Source organism: Staurois parvus, unplaced genomic scaffold (genome assembly GCF_062004578.1).
Source record: "Staurois parvus isolate SC_StPar_1 unplaced genomic scaffold, SC_StPar_1.0 ptg000341l, whole genome shotgun sequence".
Lineage (NCBI taxonomy): Eukaryota > Metazoa > Chordata > Amphibia > Anura > Ranidae > Staurois > Staurois parvus.
The window spans coordinates 964,658-980,330 of NW_028318137.1; the positions used below are offsets into that span (position 1 = coordinate 964,658).

General features: G+C 45.8%; 1 protein-coding gene across 5 annotated transcripts in view; it reads left to right on the forward strand.

Moving 5' to 3' along the window:
• The window catches only part of SERHL2 (serine hydrolase like 2), an 801,854-nt gene that overhangs the window by 420,173 nt on the left and 366,008 nt on the right, over positions 1-15,673 (forward strand). For all 5 annotated transcript variants that reach the window (XR_016313777.1, XM_089684280.1, XM_089684279.1 and 2 more), the window contains one exon: positions 10,232-10,311. Coding sequence is in view for 4 of the 5 variants with exons in the window: in XM_089684280.1 (XP_089540406.1) it covers positions 10,232-10,311 (80 nt within the window). In the remaining variant the exon portion in view is untranslated. The remainder of the gene's footprint in view (positions 1-10,231; positions 10,312-15,673) is intronic.

Here is a 15,673-nt window from a genome sequence, read left to right on the forward strand (position 1 = left end):
CGCTGTCGAGCCAGACGATCCAATGCCTGGTGACCCGGTGCCCACTGCCTTGCCAGATGACGCGGTGCCCGCTGGCAAGCCAAATGACCTGATGCCTGGTGACCCAGTGCCTGCTGTCATACCTGGTGACCCGATGCCCGCTGTCGAGCCAGACAATCCGGTACCTGATGACCCGGTGCCCGCTGTCATACCTGGTGACCCGATACCCGCGGTCGAGCCAGACAATCCGGTACCTGATGACCCGGTGCCCGCTGTCGTGCCAATTGACTCAGAGCCCGCTGTCGTACCTGGTGACTCGGTGCCCATTGCCTTGCCAGATGACGCGGTGCCCGCTGGCGAGCCAAATGACCTGATGCCTGGTGACCCAGTGCCCGCTGTCATACCTGGTGACCCGATGCCCACTGTCGAGCCAGACAATCCGGTACCTGATGACCCGGTGCCCGCTGTTTTGCCAATTGACTCAGAGCCCACTGTCGTGCCTGTTGACTCGGAGCCCACTGCCTTGCCAGATGACGCAGTGCCCGCTGTCGAGCCAAATGACCTGATGCCTGGTGACCCGATGCCCGCTGTCCAGCCAGACGATCCAATGTCTGACCCAGTGCCAGCGGTCATGCCAGTTGACTCGGAGCCCACTGTCGTGCCTGGTAACTCGGTGCCTGCCGCTCCGCCTGGGGGCCCGAGACCTGCCGCTCCGCCTGGGGGTCCGGCGCCTGCCGCTCCGCCTGGGGGTCCGGCGCCCGCCGCTCCGCCTGGGGGTCCGGCGCCCGCCGCTCCGCCTGGGGGCCTGAGACCTGTCGCTCCGCCTGAGGGCCCGAGACCTGTCGCTCCGCCTGGGGGTCCGGCGCCCGCCGCTCTGCCTGAGGGCCCGAGACCTGTCGCTCCGCCTGGGGGTCCGGCGCCCGCCGCTCCGCCTGAGGGCCCGAGACCTGTCGCTCCGCCTGGGGGTCCGGCGCCCGCCGCTCCGCCTGAGGGCCCGAGACCTGTCGCTCCGCCTGGGGGTCCGGCGCCCGCCGCTCCGCCTGAGGGCCCGAGACCTGTCGCTCCGCCTGGGGGTCCGGCGCCCGCCGCTCCGCCTGAGGGCCCGAGACCTGTCGCTCCGCCTGGGGTCCGGCGCCCGCCGCTCCGCCTGAGGGCCCGAGACCTGTCGCTCCGCCTGGGGGTCCGGCGCCCGCCGCTCCGCCTGAGGGCCCGAGACCTGTCGCTCCGCCTGGGGGTCCGGTGCCTGTCGCCCCGCCCGGGGGCCCGGTGCCTGTCGCCCCGCCCGGGGGCCCGGTGCCTGTCGCCCCGCCCGGGGGCCCAGTGCCTGTCGCCCCGCCCGGGGGCCCGGTGCCTGCTGCCCCTCCCGGGGGCCCGGTGCCTGCTGCCCCTCCCGGGGGCCCGCTGCCTGCTGCTCCGCCTGGTAATCCGATGTGCCTCTGCCCGGAGTCCGGCCCGATGTGCCTCGGCCCGATGTGCCTCTGCCCGGTGTGCCTCTGCCCGATGTGCCTCTGCCCGGAGTCCAGCCCGATGTGCCTCTGCCCGGAGTCCTGCCCGATGTGCCTCTGCCCGGTGTGCCGCTGCCTGGAGTCCTGCCCGGTGTGCCAGTCTTTGATATCCCGCCAGTTACCAGACCCGGGCGGTGGAACATTTTGCCCAGCTAGGACTGTTTGGAGCGTCCTGAGGCCGCTCCTTGAGGGGGGGGTACTGTCAGGAATGGACTGGCCAGCAATAGTGGGACTCAGCTGCCTTATGAGCTGCAGTACCAGGGCTGGCCAGCGGGTGCTCCCAGCAATCAGAGACTCAACCTTGCAGCCAGTCAAACACCTGGAACTAATTATACTGGTGTATTTAAGAGACATTCAGACCTGCAGACTCTGCCTTGGTGTTGTGTTTCTCTTGGGCCCTGTATCCTGTTCCTGCTCCCTGTTCCCTGTTCCTGTCTGATTCTCTGCTGAACCTGCTCTGATCCCTGGCTTGTCTGACCATTCTCCTCTGCCTGACCCTCTGTACCACGCTGCCCGCTACCTGCTGAACCTGGCTTGTGACTCCGACCATTCTCCACCTGCTATACCTGCCCCTGTACCTACCTGCCCGATTGATATTGACCCGGCCTGCCTAACGACGCTTGCATTGTATGTACTGTTATCTGTGGGTGGTTGGTTTGGTTTGTTTGCACTGTGTTATGTTTTAGTATTGCACTGCGTATATGTTTGTATTGTTAGTGTTAATAAATTACATTGTTTATAACATATCTGAAGCCTACGTTTCCCTGCGTCAGTCACACACCTCTGGTCACACCCGGGAGCCCTGACAATGGTACTGCTGCAGCCAGCATATGTGGTTGCAGCAGCACCTCTGCACTGCACACTTACCGGCTTCTCCCTCACTCGATTTTCGCGGGTCCGCTCGGCTCCGCCTCCTCGCCCGTGATTGGTCGCCTGTGTGCCTTTCCTGAGCTACAGTTCTGGCGGCCAATCACCAGTGAGGAGGCGGAGCCGAGCGGCAGGAGTGAGGGAGTGGCCGTAGTGACTGAAGGAGCAACGCGTCCTGGACTGGATCGTCGTGGGAGCCAGGTAAGAAACAGCAGCTCTCTGCCCACCCCTGTACTTAGTGTCCCTTCCATAGGAAGGGGGGGACGGCAGCGGCACCGCACCGCCCCCCTAAAAAGTGCCGCCCTGACGTATACCGGCGTATAAGATGACCCCTGACTTTCGAGAAGATTTCCAAGGGTCAAAAAGTCATCTTATACACCGGAAAATACGGTAATAATATATTTCTATATTTGTATAATATTTTAGCAAAAGATATTCTATTAACTGGAATAATTCTGTGAAGTTTTAACCAAAAAATATTCAGTATATGAATATGTAAAAATAATAATATATTTATCCTAATATGGATGTTAGTTTCAGAATAAGAGGATCATCAAAATGTATATGTGACCTATAACAATGTTTTCAATAATAAATTATTTTATCACTAGATAGTTTTCCTCTGATGAATCCTTTCTTCATGCAATGTATATAACATATCTTCTTCTTTAGGTTCTGTAAAATTTGAAAACTTTTGCTGAACGTGATAAAGTAGTCATAAGTATGAAGTATTAAACTCTTGTTCAATCTTCTTCCTATGAAGATCTCTTCTTTTATTTCCGAATTCCTTGATGTTGGCTCAGTAGGAGATTGCTACGCTTCATTACTTCATTACATTCAGTACTACATACTCGTTCAACACCTTTCTCAATTCTTGTGATGAAAATGTGAGGTAGAGATTTTTCTGATACAGCTGTACAAACATGTGTTGGTGTATTTTCCTGAAAATGTCTTCCTGTTACATCTATCTCAATATGTTTGGCTAACAATGCTCTATACCATTGGGGATACCTTTTGCAACATTCTCTGAATGTATCTTCCACAAGAATTTCTCTTGGTGAACAGTCAGGAGTCTGTAATATGATCCTGTTGGACTTCACTATGCTCTCTGATGCTTTGATTGCATAATAAACACTTAGCAGTTGCTGTACATCTATGTAAACGTTTTTTCCAATAGTGAAAAACTCTGGAGAAGTAACTAATTATTCTCTCATTACCTTTTAATTGAGACAAAGTTACTGAAATTGCATTATCATGAGTTAAAACATGAGTTTTCAAAACAAAAGGAGCTTTAGAACAGACCTTTTATAGTATCTAATGCTGGCGCATTCTGCAAATCTTTTTTCAACACTTTTAAAGCATTTTTCTCATTTGGACCCCATTGGTCAACTATATTATCTTTACTCCTCAAAAGATTATATAATGGTTTAACTTCCTCAGCGAAACTGTGTATAAACTCTCTGCAATTTATTTATTTTTTTCAAAAATTGCTGCAATGTTTTGAGTTGTTGGAACTAGAATGGCAGTGATAGTTCTGACTGTTTCTTGCAATAATTGTCTCTTTCCTTGACTAATCTGCATGTGAAGGTATTCCACCTGACTTTTCATCAGCTGAACTCTTTCCGTGTTTAATTTTAGGCCTGCAACCTGTAACAACATAAATACTTCAGACAAAAGAGTAATATGTTCGTCAACATTCTGCGTACTTAGCATAATTTTATCTACATGCTGAAAAATGCATTCTGGCCTTGAAAATTTTGATAGTATTTTCGCTATAGACTCATGGACTACACCATCACTGATATTTAAACCAGCTATTAATCGAGTGAATGCATAAGTCTCTTTCAGGAACTTGAAATCTAGCTTATACTGACAACTTTTAGCTAAGGGGATGGATAAATGACTGTTAGCAATTTCTAGAACTGAAAACACTTCGGACTCTGCATTCAAATGTAACGTGATATTAGAATGATCAGGAACAACTGCTTTGTTATTTGTGATTATGTTTATTCAGTGTCCTGAAGTCAACTGACAAAGAATATGAATTGTCAGCATTTTTGATAGGCCAAATACAGTTATTTACCACTGATTGTGCGTTCTTTAAAATGCCAAGTTGTACAAACTCTTGAATAATGACAGAAAGTGGTCCTATTGATTTTAGTGGTAACTCATACTGTTTAAGAGGTATTGGATCTTTTCCCTCAATATTCAATTCTGTGTTTTTCAAAGTTCCTATGTCATTTGTAAATTTTGTCCACAAACTTGGAAAACGCTGTACCACGTCCTTGAAAGCACAATTACATCCGTATTAGGACATTTTTGTGTTTTAGACAAATTAGTAATGGAACCAACATCACTATATACAGAAGGATCAATTAACATTGATTTGGGCCTAGATGGATTCCTCCAAATAACTTTGGTCATAATATCAATAATCCACTTCTGCTTATTGATTACATCAATGCCAAGAATATTCTCTGTACCGTGACAATACCAAATGTCAATGTTAGTTTTCACTAGCCCAGGTACTTCAAATGTTACATTAGACACCTGTCTAGCAGTGGAATGACCTGTATTAAAACCTTTTCTATTACACATAGGTGAGTTAAGTTTCACAGGTATGTTTTCTCTGGTTAGACTAATCTCAGATCCACTGTCAATCAAAAATGTAATCTCTTTACCATTCAGTAAACCTTGTACATATGGTCTTCCATTGTCATCCAATACAATTGGAGCAACATATTCTAATGGTATTGGGGATGAATCTTGACGTGATTCTATTTTTGGAACTGGCAATAAACCATTTGTGTCACTGACAGCCCTTTTTGCCATATTGTCTGAATTGTTGTTGCTAGTCTAATTACGAATCTGTTTAACTGTTGAGGCATAAGGCAATTCAGTCAAACTTTTATCATGACATAATAATGCAGGTTGTACAAAAGCTGCTCTTTTATTTTTTATTTGTGAGTTTAAGTTAAACTTCCAGCACTGCCGTTTCATATGACCTTGTCTATGACAGTAAAAACATGTGGTAGACTCTCCTTGACTCACTTGCCTGCATCTGTCATTGTCATTCTTACTGGGACCTGTAGTTCCGGACATAACTGCTGCCTGACTATTTTTGTCACATTGAATCACAGCTACCTCGTAAGTGAGATTGCTCTTTTTCATCTGTCTCCTAATTTTATCAATGAAACTTACTATGTCATTCAGATTTTGTTTTTCCTCTGCTATGGCAACTGTTACTGGGTCAAGATACTTGAATTTCTTTACAAAAGCTTTAATCATAGCTGAGTCATTTTCTACTCCAAATATAATTTTATATGCTTTGGAAAATGTATTTTTAAACTCAAAAGGGTCTTCTTCTGCAGTAGTCTGTAGTAGATGATTTCTTATTTGAAAGTTTGTGACATTCTGCATGAATCCCAAAGGTTGTTGAAGAACACATCTTTCTTTGAATCATAAGCAGGGATGTCTTTTTTAAAACTTTTATTAATTGGTTATGTATTTGCAACTTAAGTTTTGCAGTTTTACATAACAATTCTTTGTTTAATTTGTGTTTCGTCATCAGAGTTAATATCCGAACTTTCGGAAATATCGGAAGGTTGTGGCTCTGACCTTGAATCACTCTGTCATCTGTGCTTATCATGGCAACCTGTTTATTCTGCAGTCTTAATAAAAGATTTGTTTTGGAATTAATTTGTTCCTCAAGATTTTCTATAGAATTACAAAAAATTTCAGTTTGGGCAATTAAGAGCATCTTGGGACAAATTTTCATGCATTTCTGTATTCTGTACAGTGCTACATTCTGTCTGCTTTAATGTACAAGCATTTTTAACAGATAAATCAACTTTCAAAATCATTTTGTTGAATATTCTTACCAAATTTAAAATATTAGATAACTTTTTACGCTGTCTGCTTACAGTAAATTTAGATTTTTCTATCTGAATATTGGCCTGTAAACATTTATTGTACATGTACTGCCATAAACGACCATCATCAGGATATAGAGAAACATCTTTAAACTCTAGCTTGCTTTCTCTAGCTAATTCATCAATAAATGCCATAATCACCGTAATCAGAGGATTTTCTCGTTGACCCAGCTCAGTCACTGGATCTCTCGTCCACGTCTTTTCAATCGCCTTGTCTTACAGGTTCTTTTACCATGTTTTTCCCAGACTTGATCACAGAACTGTGCTTTCTCCCCCTTATCAAGGAAATGGAAAACCTTAGAAAAACAGTGGCGGAGACTGGCTCACCATTAATGTAGAATTTTTTGAGACACCTATAATACTTCTTTAGTGTCTATAGGCGACTTTGCGAATAATTAAAAGAGCCGGTGAAATAAAAAATAAAGTGTGATTTTATTTTATCACACAATGGCTTAAAATAACAATGTACAGCGGATCATGAACAATTCCATGTAGATAAAACAGAAGAGTCAAGACTGAAGTTATAAAGATGTGTCACCATTATTTTTAAGGCTGATTGTCCTTCATGTGCTCTTGTCTTGTTCAGTGTAGTTGAGTCTGACCAAGTGATGAGTTCTTGTCTTAGAGAATGCACCTGTTCCAGCTTCTCAGCTTTGCTTGGGCTTGTCTGTGTGAATGGACAGGTGTGTGTGTGTGTGTGTGTGTGTGTGTGTGTGTGTGTGTGTGTGTGTGTGTGTGTGTGTGTGTGTGTGTGTGTGTGTGTGTGTGTGTGTGTGTGTGTGTGTGTGTGTGTGTGTGTGCCCCCCCCGCATCTCCTAGGATGCCTTTTTATGATACTTGTAAGCCTCATAATTTGTGATTTTAGAACCTTGTATGGCAAACAATACTGCGTAGCAGAGCAATTTCATTGAAGGGAGATGACACTACATATATGGTCTTTTGATTGACAGGCCCATATGTAGTAAACATAAATTGACCATGTTACATCAGCCTGCTCATGTTTAAATGATAATATAAATTAAGAATGTATCTTTACAACATCTCAATACTGTTGTATAACCAGAAATCTACGTATGTAACAATATTACCAACTTATAAAACAAACTAAATACACACAGATACTATTAGAATATATTATGTCATACTTATTCTATTTTGGTTTACTCAATGACATTCTACACTAGAGTCCTTTAACCAGCTATGCCCTTCTAGAGTCCTTTAACCAGCTGGTTAGTTCAGCTAACTCCTGTCTCAGCTTATAACTGAAGAAATTAACACTATCACTGGTTCAAGGCCATTTACACATTTTAATATTAATTATGATTAATCATAAAAACCAAATATTTTGAAAGCTTGCCATCAATATAAGTGCTGAATTATGAATTTGATATAAATGTTTATCACACTCCTTCAATGTGGTCCAGGCAGTGTGTGCACACTCATCTGCGATTGCTTCATTTTGGAGATTTGATTCCTTTTTTGTGATCACAGAATGCCCACGGACAAGCCTGGCTGCCTCATCTGAATACAGGTCTGTTAGCACTTCTACATTCCCACATCCCAGCTCCACCCAGTGCTCAGACTCACAGGCTGCTGGTGCCTCTAAGTAACACAGATCACAAGAGATGGCATCCAACAAAGGTTATCCTGTATTGAAAAAACATGTAGGACAGCTGTAAAACAGCCAACGGGTTTTGACCATCAGGCTTGGTCATCAGGCTTGGCATGACTAAGGTCTGATGGCTAAAACGCATTGTCTGTTTTACAGCTGTTATACATGTTTTTTCAATAAAGATAACCGTTGTTGGATGTCATACTGCGTGCCGACTTCTCCTCTTGTGACCTGGCTGCGTCATATGCCACTCTTTTCTGATGGAGTTTAATGTCAGACATATGCTGTTTACGATCAGGACTCCCCCCCCCCCCCCTTCCCCATCACAGAACACTCCATTGGGTCAATTAGTACCTCTTGGTTGTTCCTACAGTACATAAGGCATCTGTGTCTCAGGTTTGCAAGGCAGCTCCCTGGTTGTCTGTACACACTTTTATCAAATTTGATGATGTTGATGTGTTTGCATTTTCAGATGTTGGTGTTTTGGCTGCAAGGTTTTTCAGGTTGCTGTTCCTTGTTACCCCTTGTGGGTTTGTATGGGTGGTTGACATGTTTGTCTGGTTGCCACTGTTTGTTTTCCCACCCCTCAATGAGGCACTGCTTTGGGACGTCCCTATGGTCAAGAATGAGAAGAGCTGGGTCCGTCAATGAACATAAGAGAAAACAGGATTTTTTTGTTGCTTACCATAAAATCCCTTTCTCTTAATTCATTGAAAGACAGAGCACCCACCCTCCTATTGGTTCTTTTACTTTTGTTGTAGTGCTTTGTGACTAACTGGCTTGCCTATAGCAATAAAGGGTTTATATCAGCTAGGACTACCCGTAGGCAGTGCTGTTTCTTTTCTGCCTAATGTCCTACTCCTGTAGGTGGCACTATAACCATATGGTCAAGAAGAAGAGCTTTGTCTGTCAGTGGACTCAGAGAAAAGGATTTTACGGTGAGTAACAAAAAATCCTGTTATTACAGCTTACCAATTCTTAGTTGTGATGGCTGAATTTGTTTCTTCTTATTTTGGCTTGCTTTCTTCTATATCCATCTGGTGATATAGCTAGCAACTGTTTTTCAGAAGTTCAAGATCTCCAGCAGAATGTATCAGCTTACATGGATGTGACCATCCATTTCCCACTGGCAGGGGTGATTAAAATGATCAGCTTTTATTCATGTAAAACCTTTATCCCAAAAGGAAAAAAATAGTTTGCTGTAACTGATTATAAAGTGTTAGCTGGAGTTTGGCTTCAATGTATTTGTATTCAAATCTGCCAATACATTTAACACTCCCATCCCCCCCAGACTGACAATGCTGCTGTCTCCTGGCTCATTTCTCCAAAGTGGTTTCTCATTAATACAGGAGGTGTGTTATTGGCTGAATCACCAGGTGAAAACAGAGGGGAAAAAAGCTAAAGGAAAGCAATGCAGCCACCACATCTAACGATTGGTGACCTGCAATATAATACATTTTTGGTTTGGAGTTTTAATACTGCTTTAATTCCTTTGTTATACTAGGATTTAACTGAGACATGGGTATAAATGTTTCGAACACAGTAAGAGGTACTGGGATAGGGCTTAGATTGTTCTTGGGATACAGAATAAAAAGTTCTCCAAGTAATAACAGATATTTGTATCGATGGTGATAGGGGTTGCCAAGGGTCAGCCATTAAACAGTTATACAGATAATTTGTAGATAGTATGGTTTGTTTGATTACTGACCATAATACCTCTGAAGATGGTTTAAATCAACATTTAAGCTGGTCAAGATGTACCGCTGTATAATAATCTTTAACATCTATGTAGCCCATTCCACAAGATTTTCTATGCTTAATCAGCTGTGAATAAGCACTTTGCTCCTTTTTTACTGTTCCAAATACTTTTTTTTTTAATTAATAATTTAGGGATTTGAGGTGGTTAGAGTTGAGAGGAATTGCCAATCTATCGACCAAGTCAAGTCATGTTTAGTCAGATTTAGAATTTTTTTACATGCTTTATAAGTGATTTATAATTCATGTCAGCCAACAATACAATGTTAGGTGTCAAGGTGATAGGGACCCCACTGGCATTCTAAGTGTAAGAAAATAAGTTATGTTACTGACATTTGGTGTATTGATCAATGTCTAAATCTTATATCAATGATTTGCAAAAGTTCACCTTGCAACAGGTTAATGTACTGAAAAATGTTGATACTTGATGTGCATCATGCAAAGATGTTGATCAGCTCATCAGTAACAGGACAACATTGTCTGCCAAAAGGTTTATCTTATGTGATCTGTGCTGAAAGACAGTTTATAACAGGAGGTATCCAAAGCCAACAATGACGTTCTTTTTTTTTATATTTTCTCAGGTTGTTGGAAGGCAATCCATCACTGAATTCTGCCACAGCCAAAGTGCTTCTACAACGAGGAACTAGGCCTGTGTCTGAAGGTAAATGCTTCTACTCATTCTATACACTAAATGCAGTGTTTACGGATTTAAAGAAATTTTGTTATACACACAATCACATTATAAATGCTAATTAGAGATGAGCGAATCGAACATGACGAAGTAGAATTCGTTCCAAAGATTTGGAAAAATTCGATTCGCGACGAATCCGAAGATTAGCAAACTTCGGATGCACGAATCGAATTTTCCCAAAAATGGCGGCGACATGTGTGGCGACAGGAGAAAATGGACAGAGAAGATGGGGCGGGGATCTCTGGGAAGGCGCGCAGACAAGGCGCGCTGACCCATAATGCATTCATGAGTCATGAATCATGACATGTGATCGCATTAGCCAATCAGCAGCCAGCCAGCACTGTGTAATGGTGGAGCTATAAATCGCGGCCATCTTAGAATTCTCCATTAGCCTCCGGTCATTCAAGAGAGACAGACCTGTCTGTATTAAGGGACAGAGTTAGGGCCACAGAGACTTTAGGGCCACAGAATCGTTACTCAGGGACACAGAATTGTTACTCAGGGACACAGAATTGTTACTCAGGGACACAGAATTGTTACTCAGGGACACAGAATCGTTACTCGGACACAGAATTGTTACTCAGGGACACAGAATCGTTACTCAGGGCCACAGCTATCAAAGAATCGAAAATTTAAAGTGACATACACCCTTTTTTTTTTTGGTGGCTGTCGTGCACAGTTGGTGCTGCAGTTTGCCGATTGTGCAAAATAAACTGACTTTCTGCTTCACAACCACTATTGTACGTTCAAAGAGTTAAATCCATTTACACGCCGGCTGGCGGTAATATTTTTTGGGTGATTAGTGCATTCCAGTGACATAAACGTACAGTTTCCAGCCAACGGCAAGCTGCAATTGACCGATTGTGCTAAATAAACTGACTTTCTGCTTCACAACCACTATTGTACGTTCAAAGAGTTAGATCCATTTACACGCCGGTTGGCGGTAATATTTTTTGGATGATTAGTGCATTCCAGTGACATAAACGTACAGTTTCCAGCCAGCGGCAAGCTGCAATTGACCGATTGTGCTAAATAAACTGACTTTCTGCTTCACAACCACTATTGTACGTTCAAAGAGTTAAATCCATTTACACGCCGGCTGGCGGTAATATTTTTTGGGTGATTAGTGCATTCCAGTGACATAAACGTACAGTTTCCAGCCAACGGCAAGCTGCAATTGACCGATTGTGCTAAATAAACTGACTTTCTGCTTCACAACCACTATTGTACGTTCAAAGAGTTAAATCCATTTACACGCCGGGTGGCGGTAATATTTTTTGGGTGATTAGTGCATTCCAGTGACATAAACGTACAGTTTCCAGCCAACGGCAAGCTGCAATTGACCGATTGTGCTAAATAAACTGACTTTCTGCTTCACAACCACTATTGTACGTTCAAAGAGTTAGATCCATTTACACGCCGGCTGGCGGTAATATTTTTTGGGTGATTAGTGCATTCCAGTGACATAAACGTACAGTTTCCAGCCAACGGCAAGCTGCAATTGACCGATTGTGCTAAATAAACTGACTTTCTGCTTCACAACCACTGTTGTACGTTCAAAGAGTTAGATCCATTTACACGCCGGTTGGCGGTAATATTTTTTGGGTGATTAGTGCATTCCAGTGACATAAACGTACAGTTTCCAGCCAGCGGCAAGCTGCAATTGACCGATTGTGCTAAATAAACTGACTTTCTGCTTCACAACCACTATTGTACGTTCAAAGAGTTAAATCCATTTACACGCCGGGTGGCGGTAATATTTTTTGGGTGATTAGTGCATTCCAGTGACATAAACGTACAGTTTCCAGCCAACGGCAAGCTGCAATTGACCGATTGTGCTAAATAAACTGACTTTCTGCTTCACAACCACTATTGTACGTTCAAAGAGTTAGATCCATTTACACGCCGGCTGGCGGTAATATTTTTTGGGTGATTAGTGCATTCCAGTGACAGAAATGTACAGTTTCCAGCCAACGGCAAGCTGCAATTGACTGATTGTGTACAATAAACTGACTTTCTGCTTCACAACCACCATTGTACGTTCAAAGAGTTAGATCCATTTACACGCCGGGTGGCGGTAATATTTTTTGGGTGATTAGTGCATTCCAGTGACATAAACGTACAGTTTCCAGCCAACGGCAAGCTGCAATTGACCGATTGTGCTAAATAAACTGACTTTCTGCTTCACAACCACTATTGTACGTTCAAAGAGTTAAATCCATTTACACGCCGGCTGGCGGTAATATTTTTTGGGTGATTAGTGCATTCCAGTGACAGAAACGTACAGTTTCCAGCCAACGGCAAGCTGCAATTGACCGATTGTGTACAATAAACTGACTTTCTGCTTCACAACCACCATTGTACGTTCAAAGAGTTAGATCCATTTACACGCCGGGTGGCGGTAATATTTTTTGGGTGATTAGTGCATTCCAGTGACATAAACGTACAGTTTCCAGCCAACGGCAAGCTGCAATTGACCGATTGTGCTAAATAAACTGACTTTCTGCTTCACAACCACTATTGTACGTTCAAAGAGTTAAATCCGGTTTTATTTTTGGGGGTGCTTATTGAATTAAAGAGTATGTCAGACAACACGCAGAGGAGTGGCAGAGGAGGCAATGTTTCAGGAGCGAGCAGACGTGGCAGCAGAGGAAGGGGTCGAGGCAGCACTAGTCGCAGCCAGAGGCCAGTGCTCCCGGTGTCATCCAGCGGTCGTGTCTCCACCGACAACCCTGCCGTCATCGATTGGTTGACTCGGTCGTCTTCCTCTTCCCAGGTCACCTCTGACACCTACAGCCAACGGTCGGTGGGTACGTCAGACACAACCGTTAGTTGGCATGGCCCGGGAGCAAGCCCACTGAAATCACGTGTCCTCGACCTGCCCCTGTCCTTTGGTGTTCCCTCACCAAGCGAAGTATCGCATGCTGTGGGCTCAGCCCCACTGTACAGTGAGGAAGAGCTAACAGAGGGCGGTCAGGAACGGGGGGAGACATCCGCCTCTTCAGCAGCCAGGCGAAGAAGTACTGGCGAGGAGAGTGGCTCGGTAGCCAGTCTAGAGACAGGTCTGTCTCCTGACCCACACGCAGCCGAGGGGGCTAGTAGTGACGCGGAGACCCTAATTGATGATGATGAGGCTGATCGCACTTGGCAGCCTCGTCGTCATCAGGCTATTGCTTCCGCATCATCAGGAGAAGAGGGTGCCAGCTTGCCAGCGAGCAAAACAGTCGGTGGGTTGCCCAGGAGGCAGCAGGGTCGCAGCAGTGTCAGTGGAGCCAAACGGCCACGGAGTAGAGCACCAGCTCCACTGCAGCCTACCACCACGGCCAGTAGTGGTGTCGGTGTGCACGGAGGAAGTAGCAGTCAGCCAATGAGGAGTAGCGGGGGCAAAGTTTCCTACTCGGCGGTGTGGCAATTTTTCGTCACGCCGCCCGAGGAAGTAAACGTAGCCGTATGTCGACTATGTGGCCAGAAAGTCAAGCGTGGGCAGGGGGCCAATGTTGGGACTACAGCGTTGCGTCAGCATATGCAGCGTCGCCATTCGGTGGCCTGGGAAAACCGTGATAAAGATACGGCGGTTCTGCCTGCCCCAGCCCCCGCTCCATCACCCGCTCCGTTACTTGCTCCGTCACCCGACGTCAATCGCCCTCTATCAGCCAGTCAAGGCTCCAACACCTCTGCTGAGGGGAGTTGTCGCTCGTTGGCATCTTCCGCTCGTTCAGATGCTCCTTCTCCTGCTACTCCTCTTCACGGATTCCGTCAGCAGTCTTTCTTGGAATCCGTTTCCAAGAGACAACAGTTTGCGAGCACGCACCCGACGGTGCAGAAGCTGAACGTCCTCCTGTCCAAGTTGCTGGTGCTGCAGTCCCTCCCTTTCCAAGTGGTGGACTCAGCACCTTTCCGAGAAATGATGGCTTGTGCCGAGCCGCGGTGGAGAGTGCCAAGCCGGCATTTCTTCGCCAAAAAGGCAGTGCCAGCCCTGCATTCACATGTAGAAGAGATGGTAGGCCAGTCTTTGAGCATGTCGGTCTCTGCCAAAGTGCACGGCAGCGCCGACGTGTGGAGCTGTAACTACGGTCAGGGACAGTACATGTCATTTACGGCCCACTGGGTGAACGTGGTGCCGGCACAGCCGCACCAGCAACTTGGACAGGTCACGCCGCTTTTGCCTCCACGTTTGCACATCCTTGGTCCAGCAAAGATGTCCGCCTCTACCACCTCTTCTTCCGCCGTGTCCTCAGCCGCCACCCCCGTGCCAAGTCCCATTACCCGACCGGCATATCACATGTGCAGGGCGCAACGGTGTCACGCTGTGCTGCACCTGGTATGCCTTGGCGAACGTAGTCACACAGGGGAGGAACTTCTGAGTGTAATGAACAGAGAAATCGACAGATGGCTGTCTCCGCGCAAACTGAAAATCGGAACCATGTTGACCGACAACGGAAAGAACATGGTGTCTGCTCTGCGTCAAGGAAGGTTGTGCCATGCGCCATGCATGGCTCACGTGTTCAATCTGGTTGTCAAGCGGTTCCTAAAATCCACCATCCCAATGCAAGACATCCTTAAAATGTCACGTAAACTTTGCATGCATTTCAGCCATTCCTACAACGCAAAGCACACCCTCCTTGAGCTGCAGCGGCAGAACGGAATTCCACAGCATCGCCTGATCTGCAACGTTGCAACAAGGTGGAATTCAACCCTACATATGTTAGACCGCCTTTACGAACAGCGAAAGGCCATCACCGATTTCATGATGTTACAAGCGGATAAAGGTACTCCCCTGTGTAACTTAGATGTCAGCCATTGGCAGCTCATGCGTGACACCTGCCGCTTGCTCAGGCCCTTTGAGGAGGCCACGCTATTCGTGAGTCGGCAGGACTATGGGATGAACGACGTCATTCCTCTGTTGCACGTCCTGGAACAAATGCTGTTAACAATGGCTGGTCAGGGTGCGATAGACGTGGCGCACAGATCTCAACGCCACATGACCCCTGTGGGGGCAGGACAGGAAGAAGAGGAGGAGGTAGAGGAGAGGACATTGGTGCTCAGGAATTATTGAGTGAAATGGGTGGTTTTTCCACTCAGCGGACAGGAGTGGAGGAGCAGGAGCATCTGGTAGAGGAGGAGGAGGAGACAGAGGACCCAGACGCACCGTGGCAGTATGCTGTGGAGATGGAGGCAGGGAGTCCCTCGCATTCCTTGGCACAAATGGCCCATAGCATGCTCGGTTGCTTGCGTAGCGACAGCCGAATAATAACCATCAGACAGAGGGATGACTTTTGGCTGTCCACCTTGTTGGACCCTCGCTACCGTTCAAAAATGGTGGCCTTTTTCA